The sequence below is a fragment of the Bidens hawaiensis genome, unplaced genomic scaffold, assembly GCF_021521415.1.
Source record: "Bidens hawaiensis isolate Kalapana, Puna unplaced genomic scaffold, B.hawaiensis_p1.1 tig00017249_1, whole genome shotgun sequence".
NCBI classification, from domain to species: Eukaryota; Viridiplantae; Streptophyta; class Magnoliopsida; order Asterales; family Asteraceae; genus Bidens; species Bidens hawaiensis.
The window spans coordinates 49,506-66,827 of record NW_027492613.1 but is presented as its reverse complement, the minus strand read 5'-3'; the positions used below and the strand labels follow the sequence as shown (position 1 = coordinate 66,827).

The 17,322-nt window shown below is 34.0% G+C and overlaps 1 protein-coding gene across 1 annotated transcript; it reads left to right on the top strand.

Annotated features, from left to right (window-relative positions):
- The first annotated feature begins 7,782 nt into the window (after positions 1-7,782).
- Positions 7,783-11,697, top strand: LOC143553486 (protein NRT1/ PTR FAMILY 3.1-like). Its single transcript, XM_077043481.1, has 4 exons — positions 7,783-7,926; positions 7,999-8,216; positions 8,769-9,328; positions 10,809-11,697. Exons 1-4 carry the CDS (start codon positions 7,848-7,850, stop codon positions 11,689-11,691), a joined length of 1,740 nt encoding a protein of 579 aa, XP_076899596.1. The 5' UTR covers positions 7,783-7,847; the 3' UTR covers positions 11,692-11,697.
- The last annotated feature ends 5,625 nt before the right edge of the window (positions 11,698-17,322 follow it).

Here is a 17,322-nt window from a genome sequence, read left to right as displayed (position 1 = left end):
CATATGACAATTTAATTGATATTTGGCCACAATAATCAACAATATTCTAAATGCATCTATTTTATGCTTTACAAAGCCACTCTCACTATCACACGCAACTAGAAATAAATGATCTTAATAAAATATCTTATTTACCTTACTAGAAAGTAGAAACAATTGAATTGATAGTTAAAAGAATACCGTTATAAGGTATGAACTTCAACTTAAGCTGGTTGCAATTTTTGGGAAAAAGTGATAGAAAATTGCAGGAGAGAGAGAAACATGAGAGAATTAAATGGACTAAACTGTCAATACGCGTGCAACATTTAATACCAAAAGTTAACTATGTTATCTTTTTGGACTAATAATGAAACCAAAGTTGATGGTTAAGGACCATGCATGCAAGTTTTAAAAGTTAGAAATCATGCATAAAATTTAACTCAAATTACATGGACCATTCGTGAATTCTCTGTATTCTAAGTTCTAACAAAGCCTTTAAACCTTTGGTTGAAAGAGAGATTTTAGATTCAAGTTCCTCGATAACAAAGACTAAAAAAATCTCTGTTTAGAAAAAGAACGAATTCATCGAAACAGTATGAATATAGTCATGCTATTGATCCCTGCATTTATAAATAATCAAGGACCCGTCAATCAGTGAATGAATGTACTATTTCTCCCTACTAGCACTTGTAGACAATTTTTCTTTAATATTTCTACAAGCTCAATATTGTTATAATATTAGCCCTAACTATAACAAGCTTATAAGAGTAATATATGAGACTTGGAGTTAACAAGAAACAAGGAAATATGAGAATATGAGAATTTTTACTGATGCGTTAAATCTATCAAAATACATGGTATTTATAATATCAAAAGAACTGTTCTATATATTATTGGGAGGAGGGGACAAGAGTTAATAATTGGTGACAATAATGAAAATGTGTCATACACACAAAAGTGTCGGTGTTCATAAACAATAATGAAAATGTGTCATACACACAAAGTGTCGGTGTTCATAACAAATATTAATTATTGATATCGACATCTTTCTTGGGTTGAACACATGGGCCCCTGTGAACTCTCTATTTTGGACGATATATCTTTCAATCATAGTGCTTCTATAGTTGTATGCTATGATAATAACTCGTATTACACACGGGTGGAAAACATATCAACAAACAATATAAAATATTAGCAACATATTCAATCAACACAAATATTTTGACATAAATATTGTAGCTTCAAATATTACAAAAGATGTTAAACCATGTCTATAACATAAAAAGAAAATACTTTATAAATAAAGAATGCAGTGAATAAAAAATAATATAACATAAATGAACCATTATGCCTGAAAAAAAATAAAAAACATATATTAGTAACAAATTTTGTAATATTAATTGAAAACTAAGCTTACAAATACATACCAGGTTTAAACTTTATCACATTAAGTTTTCAAAAATCTCATTGTAAACAACGTTTGTGGTTTTAGTTGTAAGCTATGATTCTTTGTCGAGTATGACTAACTTAATACCGGCTCTACTCTTCACTCTTGACAAAACTACATAAAATCTTGTAGCAGCCAATTATATTGTTAATATGCTTAATTATATAATAAAGTCCAAATTAAAAATCTTGTAGCAGCTAATTATATTGTTAATATGCTTTTAATGAATTGATAATTTTTAAATATCCAAATACATGAAACATCCCAATTATAGTTAATTATATAATATTTATAGTCAATATAACTAATTGAATAACTTAAATTGCAGTCAAACAATATGTGTTTTAATAAGTTAAATAGACTAAACGTCACGGAACGTCTAAGATCATTTGGGATTTAGGGTTTGTATGTCAAATTTGGGGACTTGATTAGAAGTTTGATATAAAATGGCTTTAAATTATATCTATAGACTAACAATTATAAACAGACGACTGGTTACGAATTATATTAATTTAGAACTTCGTACTTATTTTAAAATATGATGAAGCAATAAATAACTAACGATGCGGTGAAATTTGTGATTAACGGTTTCAAATAATTTTGACACTTAAAAGTTACACAACAACAATATTAAGTTATATGAACAGAAATCAGCTTATAAACGTTTCACTTAATTTAAACGATGATTATAATAATGAGTTTTTTTAAGACCTAAACGAATGGTTTAGAATAAAGAAAAAAAAATAAACAAATTTTTGAATTTTCAAACAAAACAGGATTTGTAAGTTTATCTAACATTTATTTAGTGAGATAATTGGTTTTATAATAACAATAAAGTGTTAAAATAATAAAAATAATGTGTTAAAAGTTAAAAAAAACTAACAAACTGTTTTTTAAGAGACTCGAACCTGAGTCTGGATCAGTTTGGAACTTTGTATGTAACCCGCAAACCAACTGGACTACAATAAGATTTTTTTTCAAGGATTGGTTCTGATTAATTATAAACACAACTTAAGTTTTATCCCCAAATCCATATAAACCCTAGAACTATAAATCACAAATTGATCAAGTAAATACCTCTGCCAATCTAACTTGACAGCGGCTTTGTACCTGCAGATAAAACTGAACATGAATCACAATTAAATTACCCATGTGTTTATTGGATTGAAGGAGATTAGCTTGGTCGGAGTATCGGAGTTAGAAGAGCTTGAGTTCGTTCGCAGAAAGAAAGCTTAGAAGAAATTGAGAGGATATGCGAGTGCGAAAAGATCACGAGATGGTTCTACGATTTTATACAGAGCTAAAAGCCACGTTACAATCAGTTTGGTCAACCCACAATTTCCGCTCCATTAATTGGAGGCTTAAAAACCCTGAATTGAATTTCAATCATGGTGGCGAAACGCTTGGTTTCAAGTTACGAATCAAATGGTGATGCTAGACTGTCGCTATCTAGTCAAAAATGATTAAATCAGTGTCCTAATCACCTTAAGTTAGTCAGGGTAAGTAGGGTGTCGAACCACGAGGAGTATGTGGTCAGTGTGCAGTGAAACTGATTTCTAACATTATGAAGTAGTTAAAGTAAAGTGCTGATCACACTAGCAAACAGTTTTGTTTTATAGTAAAAGAACAAGTAATCAAAGTTTCAATCAGTTAACAAAGACAAATCACACCCCGGGAATCCAATTAAGCAAACTAACAGCAAACTCATGCACATAACAGATAAACTATCCTGTGTCAACTACAGACTGACTAACCGGTTAAACCTTAGGCATCCACGCTCGCTAACACACGACACTAGTTATCAAACGGTCCCTGCCAGTGTGACTCAACTAAGGGCAAACGTATGCTTTCTCACAATAAACAGGTCAAACAATCCTATAAGCAATTATCATAGCAACTGGCACACTAATCGTTCTGATCGAAATAAACCTAAACTGACGTTGTGCACAATAATACTAGACATCAATACTCATAGATTAACATCAACATAATTACAATCAATCGTTCTAGTACATTAGAAAATAACTGAAAGATTACAAACTATACATATCGGGTATGACTCGAAGGATCTAGCCGCGTCTTGGCATCTCTCGGGCTTCGGTTATGATGTAATAGGACATGGATGATGCCTAGAGATGATCGGAAGTGATGGTGGCTCTCCTGTCTGCTCTGAAAATCAGCTGGCAGGTCAAGAGTCCCCTCTAGGGTCGTCAAAACGAAATAAAACATCAAACCCTAACTTTCCCGACTATGGGGACCATCGCGTAGCGCGATGGCCATATGACCATTCCATCGCGCTACGCGATGGAAGATAACTTCATATTTGGATTCCTCTCGTCGAGAAACCCGAAATTCATATATTATGGGTCCCGTAACTTATTTTCTAGCCCAGGATATGCTAGTTTTACTTCCTGGTCACTTTTTGTGAACCCATCTTGTTCAGTTTTAGCATCGGCTTTAGGTTCCTCATCCAAACTCTTCCTGAATCCTTCCAACACTTCCTAAGACTTCAAGTTATGCTCCGGTCATCCCGATATATCATTCCATGCTCGTACAAGTTTCCAATTTAGCATCTTTAACGATCAATGACCTGAAATACAAAAGCACGTATGAAGTACCAAAGTTCTAACAATATACTAAACAAAACTATAAAATTAACACACTAATATATATACAAAATACCCGAACATCAAATGGTCTCATCAATTGGCCGTTTTAAGTCTTAATTCGGTGTTAAATACTTGCCGGAAAAGCGCTGATATGTGGCCGGACTTTTTGGTTGAGATGACAACGTAACAGGTGGTTTACTCCAAGTTTATTAAATTTTGCACAAAAATCCTTCAACTTTATTAGCATTTAAAACTATTATTTACAAAATTGGTACTTTAACTTTCATAAAACTAAAATATAATAATAAAATATCAAACCTTTATAACTTTAATAAGTTATATGAACTCAAAAATAAAAATCCAAAATGGGCCGGGTTTCAGTTTCAGAATTTAACGAATGTCACATTAGGTTGAGAGGATGATAACAAATGGCTTCAACTGGGTATCGGGTTATAGAAATAAAACGGGTCGCGTGGTTTTAGATTTTGTTTATTAAAATTTTATTGTGAATATGTGGAAATTAGATTTATAGAAGGTTGATGACATGGAAGTTGTAACATCCGTATTTTGAGAATTAATAAATAACGGAAAGTTTTATTAGTATCGGTGTGTCGTTAGTTTGGTGGTGTGCGTGTTTGTGTTTGGATAAGGATTGGAATGGGAATGGAGAGTGGGTGGTGGGACCCATAACCCACTATATAAACCCAACCCACCCACCATTTCACCATTTTGTTTCCCTCCCCACACACTAGAAACACACACACTTCTTCTCTCAAACACCCGGATCCAAATCCGAGCAAAAGAAAGGTGAATCTCGTGTTCAACGTCATCAAGCAATAAGAAACGCTTGGAAGATCCTGCGTATTGTCCAGATCTGAACTCGAACCCGAAGCAAAAAGGTAGGTTTCAGTTCAAATGGTTAAGTTTTACGGTTAGAATCGGCATGCAACCATATATGATGATAGACCGGGTTGCGAAATGTAAGAAAAACATAAACTTGGTGAGTTATATCCTCACGGGTGTGTCGAATGACAAAAAGGTGAAGTCCGGACCTCATAAACGCGGGTACACAAAGTTGGTACAACCCAAAACCCATAAAAAGGGTAAAAATCGGGTCCTAAGGATGAGTCTCGGAGGAAAATGGCTTTAAAATGGTAAAAATGAAGAAAGGCAGAAATTTCGCATCGCATGGCCATGCGAAGCGAAACGCTCCCATGCGAAGCAAAACCTTCCCATTTCTGTAAGGCAAAAATTTCAACCCCAGCCAGGGGCTCTGCCCCTTGGACCCTGCTAGGGGCCGCCCCTAGACCCCGCTACCGGGGCGCTGCCCCCGGACCCCTTTTAGTCGAGGGTTTCATTCACCTAGATGTAAGCAGTAGTTGAAATGGATAATTGATACCCGTGCCTTGTTACACAGTTAGCCGTGCACAGATAAGGAATGACATCACACTTTACTCTGAGAGGAACCGACTTCAGGTGAGTTTCTAGCCCCATTTATGTGTTATGTTTTGGGGCTGTGTGCATACTCAATGTGATTAGTTAATACACTTACCTTAAGTGGTAAGTGTATGCCGTATGAATGTTTATAAATATACCTAATTAGTGTAGAAAGAGTTAAACGTATGTGTGAAGAGGTATATGAGAACAGATATAGCTAATTAAAGAAAGGTATGTACGATATGTGTAGTGTATGAATGGTATGTATGATATGTAGAGTCGAATAATAAAGGGTTGCCTACCCTAATAATATAGGCGAAGAAGGAAGGGTTGCATACCCTAATAATATATGCGAAGGTTATAGGGCGAAAGGCTCTTTAAAAACGTAGAAAGGTTATGTATGTATAAAATAATGAAGGTAAGTAAAAATAGGAATGTATGGAAGTAAGAATGTAAAGAATGAGAATGAAATGTATGTTACCTGCTTAACTAGAACTCACTCAGCGTAGCTGACTTTTAGTATGCACACAGGGAAATAGGTTGAGGCAGCTGGCTTGAGGAGGGATACATGGCATGAGCTAAAGAGACTGGTATCTATGAAGAAGTGCCATGACTGTTTTATGTTATGTCTATGAAAGGATAATTTGTATGTTAAGACAAGAATCGATATTTTGTAATGTAATGCATGAAGTTTTTTTCAATTATTCCGCGAAAGTTTTAATTAACTCTGATTTTAGAACTGTGTTTATGAGTAAACTTAACGCCAAGGTAGGGTTTCCGGGAACGGGGCCTTACAGAAGTCTATGTGGACAACCTAGGTGAAGGACATGTGGACAAAATTGTGTTGCTTTAATATATTAGTTAGATAAGTATTTGAATTCTAACAATAATTAGAATAATTAATATCATAATTACATTAATAAGTTACAAAAATATAAAAATCAATATCATTGATTAAAATTTTATTGTGAATATGTGGAAATTAGATTTATGGAAGGTTGATGACATGGAAGTCTATGTGGACAACCTAGGTGAAGGACATGTGGACAAAATTATATTACTTTAATATATTAAGTTAGATTATGTAGAGTTGCAAACACATACTCTTCTAAAAAAAGTCGGAGAAAGAGTATTAAACGGGCTTTCATTAAACTCAAGCTAGCAGTATTGGAACCGTCTCGTCAAATTCTACGATATTAGATTTTAGGTTTTCATTTTTCGATTCTAATTTGTAGATTTTAGAAATTTTGTTCATAATATTGTGTCTTTTCTCATCTACATTGTATTATATTATTCAGTATTGTTTCATACTTTGCTTGACATTGTGTTATAATTTGTTATCCATTTTGTCTTTGTACCCTTTCTAGATTTGAAAGATTGTGTGAAATTACTTAATCCGTATAATTACACAAAATTATAAATCTATTTATTTAAAATCATATTATATAATTTATCTATACTCATATTCACTTAGAAATCCTTAAAGTTTTCAAGAAATCATCTTATTTTCAAGATATATTTAAATTATCGTTAAAAAAAATTACAAAACACACGTAGCTTTGTGCCCGTTTGTCTTTCATAGTATTTTTTAAAAGATTATGATAAATCATGACAATAAGTAAATTGTGATCTCTTTTTATTTATAGCTAGTTTTTATCCCACGTAGTTGTTTTCATTTTTCGTTTATAATATTTATATATTTTTTAATTTTAATTTTATTTATTGTAAGAGAGTTAATAATATACCTACGGTTTGATGATGAAAGAGTTTCACAAATAAATAAGATGTTATAACATACTATTTTATTTTTTCTTAACGAAATGGTGTGTTTATAAATCTCGTGAATTGACTTTTAGCGTCCGTAAACCCGACAACAACATGGAAATCGCTTTCTCGGTTACAGACTTGCTTAAAATTCATGAGCTTAGCAATTTGGGACGTAAGAAAAACAAGGTTCTATACAAGATCATTCTCACATCTTGTTAGTGTATTTGGAAGACAAGGAGCAAGTCGTTTTCCAATGCACTTCGACTAGTGTCTAAAACTGGCGGCTAACATGATATCGTTAGGCTTTCTTTGGTTTAAAAATCGATTTTCTTTAAAAATTTGCTTTGAAATAATTAGTGTAACCTTTTCTTGTAACTTCCTTGTGTCATTCAGCTCCTAGTGCATTGCTATCAGCTTTAATGAAATTCGTCGTTTTAAAAAATTTACCGCAATCTCACTCATGTGCATATCATGTGCCATTTGTACCACACACCAATCATCAATAGGTACATTTGTGGCCGTAATTTGTACCCATAAGTCTGGCATACCCTCTAGCCTATATAAAAGAGCCTTTGAGCCACCACTTAAAACAAACCAAATTAAACAAAATGGTTGAGATGAAAACCAAAGAAAAAAATCATGGTCAAAGGGTCAAGGGTGGCCTCATCACCATGCCCTTCATCTTTGGTACGTGTATCTGTCCCTTTACTGTATTTATCTTTTTTCTGTGATCTTAGTTTAATGTTTTGGTATTTGTAGCAAATGAGGTGGGTGAGAAGTTGGCTGTGGTTGGGTTTCAAACCAATATGATTAGTTACTTGACAACGCAACTTCATATGCCGATGACTAAAGCCGCCAACACTCTAACCAACTTTGGTGGAACCGCTAGCTTGACACCGTTGCTAGGTGCATTTATAGCCGATTCGTTTGCCGGTCGGTTTTGGACCATAACCATCGCTTCCATCATTTACCAAATAGTAAGTCACTATCTACTAAAGTTGAACTAGTTTATTAACTTAAAAAAGCATCCTATATGGGTGTTTATGAGCAGTTGAAATTAATCGAATTGTTGAAACTAAAGCGCCTGTTTGAGATCAAACGGCTTGGTTTGACAGTTTAGTTTGGTTTTGAACTTGGAGGTGACTATGTAAACCGAACTAAAAAGTTAACTTTTGTTATTTTATATGTTTTAACCATTTTGCTATATTGTAATATATGTAGTATATGATTTTCTATTTTTTTTTTTTGTAAAAACTAATAGTTTGAAAAGAATAATAATAATTAAAATAATAATGGTTATATTATCATTAAAGTAATGTTTATAATAATAAAAATAATTATGATAGTATTTATAATAGTATTAATAATAAAATCGGTTAAAATGTCAAAACTTAACTGTTAAAACTGTCAAAGTAATAAAATTGATTGGTTTGAATTGTCGGCCAACCTAATATTTTCTTGAGAACCGTCAAACCAGACTATGAACATCCCAAATACTCTTAGTCACTAACTTCATTAACGGTACCTAGGGAATGGTATCTTTGACATTAGCCGCGGTGCTACCAAAACTAAGACCACCACCTTGTAACAAGGATGAAACATGCCAAGAAGCGGATTCGGGTCAACTAGCAATCCTATACATATCACTTTTATTAACAGCAATCGGGTCGGGTGGGATCCGACCATGTGTGGTGGCATTCGGGGCAGACCAATTCGATGAAACCGACGAGAAACAAAAAACTAGCACATGGAAGTTTTTTAATTGGTATTATTTTTGTATGGGCGCATCTATGCTAGTGGCTGTAACGGTAGTTGTTTATATTCAAGATAATATTGGATGGGGTTGGGGCCTTGGGGTCCCATCTATAGCTATGGCGATTTCGATTATTGGGTTTGTTATCGGGTATCCGTTGTATCGGAATATGGATCCTGCGGGCAGCCCGTTTACCCGGTTGGTTCAAGTATGTGTTGCGGCTTACAAAAAGAGGAAGTTGGCTATGGTTTCGGACCCTAAGTTACTTTATGAAAATAATGACCTTGATGCATCTATTTCTATTTCGGGAAAGCTTCTACATACTAAACAAATGAAGTAAGTTTCTTTCTTTTATTAGCATTTTATATTTTTACGTGTTAGATTTTTAATACTAACCCGATTTATTATTTATATAAAAAACTCGTCTTTTTTTTCCCATATTACGGGGTTGTTTTATATATATATATTTTTATAATATTTACATATTTTTTTGAATTTTAATTTTATTTATTGTAAGTAAGTTAATAATATACTTAGGGTTTGATGATAAAAGAGTTTCACAAATAGATGAGATGTTATAACATGTTTAGAAACTATCTGGGTTTGGTGAGACCAATTATCCGCTTATTTTTTTTACTATAAAATTGTTCTTAATTGTAAATAATATTTTTTTTAAATCAAATATTAATTTTTAGTATATCTCTATTTTATAGGATTTTCATATCAAATATTTGGCGAGATTAGTTTTTAATTTAATGAGTTATGAGATTTTATAACCCGCTTAAGGGCTATCTAGGTTTGGTGAGACCCATACCCGTTAATTCGGGTCAAATGCATGAGAAACCTTCATTTACAAATAAAACAATCCGGTGGCTTGAAAGGATGTAGGAAGCAACTAGAAAGCTTTTAAAGGCTTCGTTTATATCTATTTAAGATAGTGATCGGTAGTAGTTGACTGATATAATAGGATTGAGACTTAGAAACATACTGAGGTAAACGATTAGGTAACTGAGTTAAATAAAAGATATAAATGTTTATACGTTTTCTAACTACTATTATTTATTTATTAGTGTTTATATATTAGGTATTTCGTTTCCAAATACCTAACATAAAATGATAATAGCCTTAAATCTTTTGAGAAAAAGCAAAAAAATAAAAATAAAAAATGATATATGTTGGAATTATTAGGTCATCTTAATTGTAGATTTACCAAAACACGTGTGTGTTAACTAACAACACATGATAATTATTGTGTCAACTTTTTTCTTTTTGAACAATTAGGGGTAAAACGTGGGTTAAAAATACAGCAAATTCTTTAATTAGTCTTTTTTGATAAGCATATGTTTGGCATCAATATCTTTTTTTTTTCTCTCCTTTTCAAAGTATTTCAAGGATATTCCAATTTAAACAAAAGATACCTTTTATTTTTTAAAGTAAAACTTATTAATTAGGAGCCGAATAACCTGTCGGGACAGGCATAGGATAAGTATGATGTTAATTTCTTAAAAAGATTTCGTGTATTAGACGGTATTTGTAATAGATGATATCTGGCTTGAACACTCACAACATGCATACCCGTTCACAAGAGTCATCATTAGGTAATAGAATATCCAATAATTCACCATATTTGTAGTTTTTGTATTTTTATTTTTATTTATTGAATAATAAGTATATACAAAAAATTATAATAATAAGAAATGTATTTAGAAATCCAAACCATAATTTGTATCAAACAAACGAATAACTACAAATAAAAATACCCGACGCGTAATGGATCAGATATAAAAACAAAATGGGTTTCTTATTCCAATTTCAGATTTTTGGATAAGGCTGCCATAATCACAAAAGAAGACTTTGCAAAAGGTGAATCCAGCCCAAACTGGTGGAGGCTAAACACGGTCCACCGGGTCGAAGAACTCAAATCCGTTATAAGAATGGGCCCAATATGGGCCTCAGGGATTCTACTCATTCTAGCTTATGCCCAACAAAGCACATTTTCACTTCAACAAGCAAAAACAATGAATAGAAGCCTCACAAAATCATTCCAAATCCCAGCAGGATCAATGACTGTTTTCACCTTAACCACAATGCTACTCACAATAATCTTTTACGATCGTATATTCGTCCCGATCATGCGCAAAATCACGGGGAGAGAACGAGGAATCACCTTTCTTACGAGGATGGGAATTGGCTTTTGCATATCGATCCTCGCCACATTAGTAGCCGGTTTTGTTGAAATAAAGCGCAAGCATACCGCTTTTTCCCATGGTTTGACTTACAAGCCTCACGAGACGATACCCATTTCGGTGTTTTGGTTAGTACCTCAATATTCGCTTCATGGGATGGCGGAAGCGTTTATGTCAATCGGGCATCTTGAGTTTTTGTATGATCAATCTCCGGAGAGTATGAGAAGTACCGCGACCGCGTTGTTTTGGACGGCTATTGCGGCAGGAAATTACGGGAGCACGCTTCTGGTGACATTGGTGCATAATTTGAGTGCGGGTCAAGACGGGTCGAACTGGCTACCGGATGATAACTTGAATAAAGGGAAGTTGGAGTATTTTTATTGGTTGATCACAGTGCTTCAAGTTCTTAATTTGATTTACTACTTGTTTTGTGCCAAAATTTATACTTTAAAGCCCATTCAAGTTGCTAGTAATGATAAAGTGGATGGGGTTGAGTTAGAGCCCAATGTCTAAATTTGGCCCAATGTCTAGATTTGGAGCCCAAGTCATTAGGAAGTATATGATGTAAGTTAAAACTTAAAAGGCATATATGTAATTCGGATTGTGGTCTTTTAACTTTTTATTAGAAAGATGTTATTAGAAATAAATTCATAGTTGTGTTTATACTTTATATTTAAATCTCTAGTTTTTCTCGTGCTTTTATTGTTCTACTAACGCTTAAACAACATAAATTACTATTGGACAGACATTTGAAAATATTGTCTTTGGATACTACTCTTCATAATAATATAGTGTTCGCTTATTCACGGTTTTTTAGATGGAAACAAACCAGTTTTCCATCGATTTCCGGTTCAACACACTGGAATAGATCTTAAAGATATGCTATTTCGTCTTGAATCAGGATCTTTGGCTCAATTTTATCATATTTTTGCGCCAATGAAGCAACCCCATTTTCCACCTTGAATTGGTCACCTATGCGTATTTCCTTAATTTTTATAACATATTAGATCATGCAATTGGACGTTTATAGTAGAATTGATACTGCGCACCATCATTCAGCTATTAAAAATCATTTTTCCAATGATGTGTCACACATATAGGACCAACTAAGACTTTAATCACTGTCTAAATGATTTTTTCGAAGTTTTAAAGGACCATTTACGCGCCACTGCCATAAAAACCATTCTGAGATCCTAACAATTAGAGGTGCACAAATCGTTTTTTTTTTAAAAAACCGGTTCGGTTAATAACCGGACCGGTTTTTCTTGGCCTAGAAAAAAACCGGTTTTTAAATAACCGGACCGGTTTATTAACCGGTTTTTTTGGTGCAAAACTCGGACCGGTCTAACCGGTTAGGACCGGTTTAGAAACCGGTTAGAACCGGTTTTTTTAATTAACCGGTTTTTTTTTTTAAATAACCGGTTAATAACCGGTTTTTTTCATAATAACCGGTTTTAAAATTAACCGGTTTTTTCCATAACCGGTTCAGTAACCGGTTTTTTCTCTAGAACTTGTAACCGATATACGAACCGGCGGTTACTAAACCGGTCAAACCGGTTTTTAAATAACCGGTTTTTGTAAAAACCGGTTTTCGGTTTAAACCGTTGAACCGGTTCACCAACCGGTTTTTTTGCGATCTCTACTAACAACCTCATCAATAATTTATTCCTTTATCTGTTATGAAAAAAAATGGGTAACTTACACACTCATTAACTTATTATTAGTAGGTTCGATGAGGTGATTTTTAACTTATTGGTAGGTTGTTTCCAATGACCCATCGAATGCACTTTTTTCCCTACAGCCTATAGGCACTTGTAGACAATTTTTCTTTAATATTTCTATTTTCTACACCATTTTTAAAAGCTCAAATTAGTTATTGATATCGACATCTTTATTGGGTTGAAAGTCTTTCATTATAGTGTTTGTATTATTATATTAAACTATGTGTAGTGGGGCGCTTCCCAGCCTCAAAGCGCCGGGAACACCTCCCCCCCCCGGGGCCGATTTGGAGGGGGGTGCACTTCCCACAAAACGCCGGGTGGCGGGAAGATTGGTTTTTAGTGTTTGTATTATTATATTAAACCATGTGTAGTGGGGCGCTTCCCACCCTCAAAGCGCCGGGAACACCTCCCCCCCCCCCCCCCCCGGGGCCGATTTGGAGGGGGGTGCACTTCCCACAAAACACCGGGTGGCGGGAAGATTGGTTTTGATTACTGGGTTAGTTTATTTTATTATTTTTAATCAATAATATTGATAATAAAGATATAATGATTAGTATGGGCTTCATCTACTACACTCATTTTTGTCAAAAAAAACTCCTATGATAACACTGCGTGACATGGCGCAAAACACCCTCATATGGGCTCCATCCACTACACTGTCTTATGGGACGGTGTTCTTTGGGTTTGTTTTTCCGGAACGTGTCCATTAGGCTACATATAGTATTTATTTTTTTTTAAGTATTGTGGCATATCATGACAAAAGGTAAATTATGAATTTTTTTTGTATGATTTTTAATATGGGTGCATAATAGGTACTAAAATCGTAACAAGGAAAGAAGAAACCAATATCAAACAACATGAGAACGAGTATGAACCAGAGGTTTTTCTCCTTCTCAAAATTCGAAAGTCATATGTGGGCAGAGGGAAGGCATATACAAGATGATCAGTGGCGGATCTAGAACAAAAACTCAAGGGTATCTTAAAATTTTTTTTGGACCTAGGGATTTTGACAAAGCCAAAACATTTTAATTAGAGTGTTCGAGTTAACTTTTGTTGTATTGATGATATGACATTGACGTCTACTATCTTTTAATAATCAATGTAATTTTTTTAAACAACAATAATCAGTGCATGAGTAACACCAAAAAGTCACTTTTTTTAGCATTACCTCATCAAATTGATATTTAAATGACTCGAATAAAAAACTCTTTTAAAAAGAATAAATTTAGACTCCGAACAATAATAAAATTTTATTCAAATAATTCAAAAATACTTAAGACAACAAACAATTAAAAAACTATTATTCAAATATTAATGTCAAGTTGAATAAAAAAACTATTATTCAAATATTAATACCAAGTTGAATAAAATGGTTCACGACTTCACGTTCATTGTCCAAAAAGGCTTGTTCATTTTCTAAAGATTTCCTTTTTTTTATGGATCATTATTTTATAGTAACTTGGGCTTAGACTTGGTGTTTAAGAAGATCCAATTCTTTTCTAGGTCTTCTTCATCCTCACATTACTTACACTGTTCCAGACTTCCAGTTGCAGGTGCAACACTGCAATTAGAAAAATCTGGCTGTGTCACTGTAATAATTTTCTCTCAGGGGTATCATAATATTTGCTCAGGGGTATCCTAATACATAAAACGAAAAAACTGGAAAAAATTTGCCATAAATTTGCACTTAGTCGTGAAAGTTGAGGGAAAACCCGGGCAACCCCTGGATATACTATAGATCCACCCCTGAAGATGATGGAGATTGTAGCCTTCTAACATATTATCATTTTATGCATAGTGTTGGCGGAAGCTACCTGAGGACTTGTTTCCTGTGAAGAAGATTAAAATTAACAAGTGGCATTTTTTTGTTCCTGATATACCCTATGAAAAAGTTATGATTTTCGACATAGACAAGGACGGATTCAGTATTGAGCCAGGGGGAGCGTAGGCATCCCCTCAAAATCGTATTTTCATCTATAAACTTTTAATATATTAGGTTCAAAGACACCCAGTGTCCCATCCGTGTTTCTTTTAGTGCCCCAAACCCGACTTTCCAAGCCAACTTTTCAAACGCAAGTTTAGTTTTTCTTTCACAAAATACCAATTAAGCTTAGATTGTCTAATTGTCTAACTACTTCATCATTTAGTTATTAATATAGTGATATATTTTGTTAGTTTAATCGGACCATTAAAAAAATTAGACCAAAATATGATAGTATTCAGAGTTATCATCTCTTTGTTGTAATTCTACACTATTTAACTTTAATTTTTTTTTATTTGTACATAAGAGTTTTGTGCCGTGACAATTATGTAAAGGTTTTTATCAATTGTAATATGTATTTTGTTTATTGCGTTTTGGGAAATTTATTGCTTACATTTCTATACGTGGTTTATTTAATGTAATTTCGTTTGACCCGACTCATTTTGGTTTGACTCGTTTTAGTTTGACTTGACCCGTTCTAAGTTGACCGTTTTTGGCACCCACTGGCAAAATTTTCTGGATCCGTCACTGGACATAGGTGATTGGTTTACTAGGATTACCTAGATGAACAACAACATGGACGTTTTGTATCGGATTAGTGGTGTCGTGGAAGATTTTCTTGTGTAGTAGCTTATGTTAATTCAATGATGTTTTGAAGCATGTTCTTGATTTTAACATGGTATTTAACATTTGCAACTAAGGTTACAAATAGGGATGACAATGTGCTTATAGGTATTAATAAGTTAAATCTATATACCCAATTAGAGGTGCACAAACCGGTTTTTTTTAAAAAACCGGTTCGGTTATTAACCGGATCGGTTTTTTTGGCCCGGAAAAAAACCGGTTCGGTTAATAACCGGACCGGTTAATAACCGGTTTTTTCTGTCAAAACCCTAACCGGTCTAACCGGTTAGGACCGGTTTAGAAACCGGTTAGAACCGGTTAATAAACCGGTTTTTTTATTAACCGGTTTTTTTTATTAACCGGTTTTTTTTTTTTTTTTAAAATTTCGCGGTTTCAAATACGAATATTTGTTTTTTATATTTTGTACTTAATGAAGACCATTATTTTTTCACAGTATAAACAAACCGGTAACTACAAGGCAAACCGGTAACTACAAGGCAAAACGGACTGACCGAAGCCATTCTTTGCTTTCGTTGTTAGGGTTCTTTGCTTGGAAGATGAGTATGAGTGTGTGTTGGTGAATGTGTTTTCAACAAACCAAAGATTAAAAACACATAACTTTCATTTATAGTTTTTACATTAAAAATACAAACATTAAATCGTTATCGCATATTCGTAACTCAAAAATACAAACATTAAATCATTAACACTGAAGAAATCTCTGCCAAGAACTGTTGTTCATGATTTAACTCAAAAATACAAACATTAAATCGTGAACTAGCAGATGCTCCTGTTGTTCCCAATCGCAGTTTGTTCATGATTTGCCTCCATGTTTGCTGTTTCTTTAACTAAATTAGAAAAATCCAAATCAACAAGTAAATAAGAGCACATATTAGGAAAAAGAATGCTTAGACACGATTACATGAACAACTTGCTGTTTCTTACTCATGATTTGCCTCCATGTTTGCTGTTTCTTTAACTAATTTTCTTCGCTACCCGATCCCGAGCTATTTCTTAGGTAATCGTCGTATGCGGCTTCTTCATCGGTCATTGGTTGAGTGTGTCCTTCATTGACCTCGTCTTCATACAAGCCCGCTTAGAGCTAGTAGAGTTGAAATAAACGAGTACGAGTATGAAATAAACGACTACGAAATAAGAGCGTATGGAGTGGTAATGTGGTATAATTGAGTGTGAGATAACAAAATAATCGCGTATGAAATAAACGTTTAGAGCTAGTAGAGTTGTATAATCGAGTGTGAGCTAACCTACCCAACCTAAACTATATATAGTTGTTTGTGGGGGTAAAATGTTAAAAAAAACGGCTAGAAATCAAGAAAAAACGGGCAAAAAAGGACCCAAACGGTCATATGGCCGTTTTATAACGGTCAAAAACCGGTTAACCTAAAAACCGGTAGGTTAACCGGTTTTTGACCGTTAACCGGTTAACCGGTTTTTAGGTTAACCGGTTTTTTAATAACCGGTTTTTAAATTTAACCGGTTTTTTTACTAACCGGTTCAATAACCGGTTTTTGTCCACGAATGAGTAACCGAAGTACTAACCGGCGGTTCAATAACCGGTCTAACCGGTTTTTTAATAACCGGTTTTTCTATTAACCGGTTTTCGGTTAAACCGACCAAACCGGTTCTATAACCGGTTTTTTTGAACACCTCTATACCCAATTGTAAATAACCTGAAAGTCGCTTTCTCGGTTAGAGACTTGCATAAAATTCACGAGTTTAGCATTTTCAGACGTAAGAAAAACAATGTTCTAAACGGGATCATTCTCACTACATACCCTTTAGCCTATATAAAGAACC

What these genes read in the sequence shown, in the direction of transcription:
- LOC143553486 (XM_077043481.1), top strand. Translation starts at nt 7,848, where the DNA reads ATGGTTGAGATGAAAACCAAAGAAAAAAATCATGGTCAAAGGGTCAAG. An exon ending in CTTCCATCATTTACCAAATA is followed by an intron (nt 8,217 to 8,768) that starts GTAAGTCACTAT and finishes AACGGTACCTAG; the next exon opens with GGAATGGTATCTTTGACATT. An exon ending in CTACATACTAAACAAATGAA is followed by an intron (nt 9,329 to 10,808) that starts GTAAGTTTCTTT and finishes TTCCAATTTCAG; the next exon opens with ATTTTTGGATAAGGCTGCCA.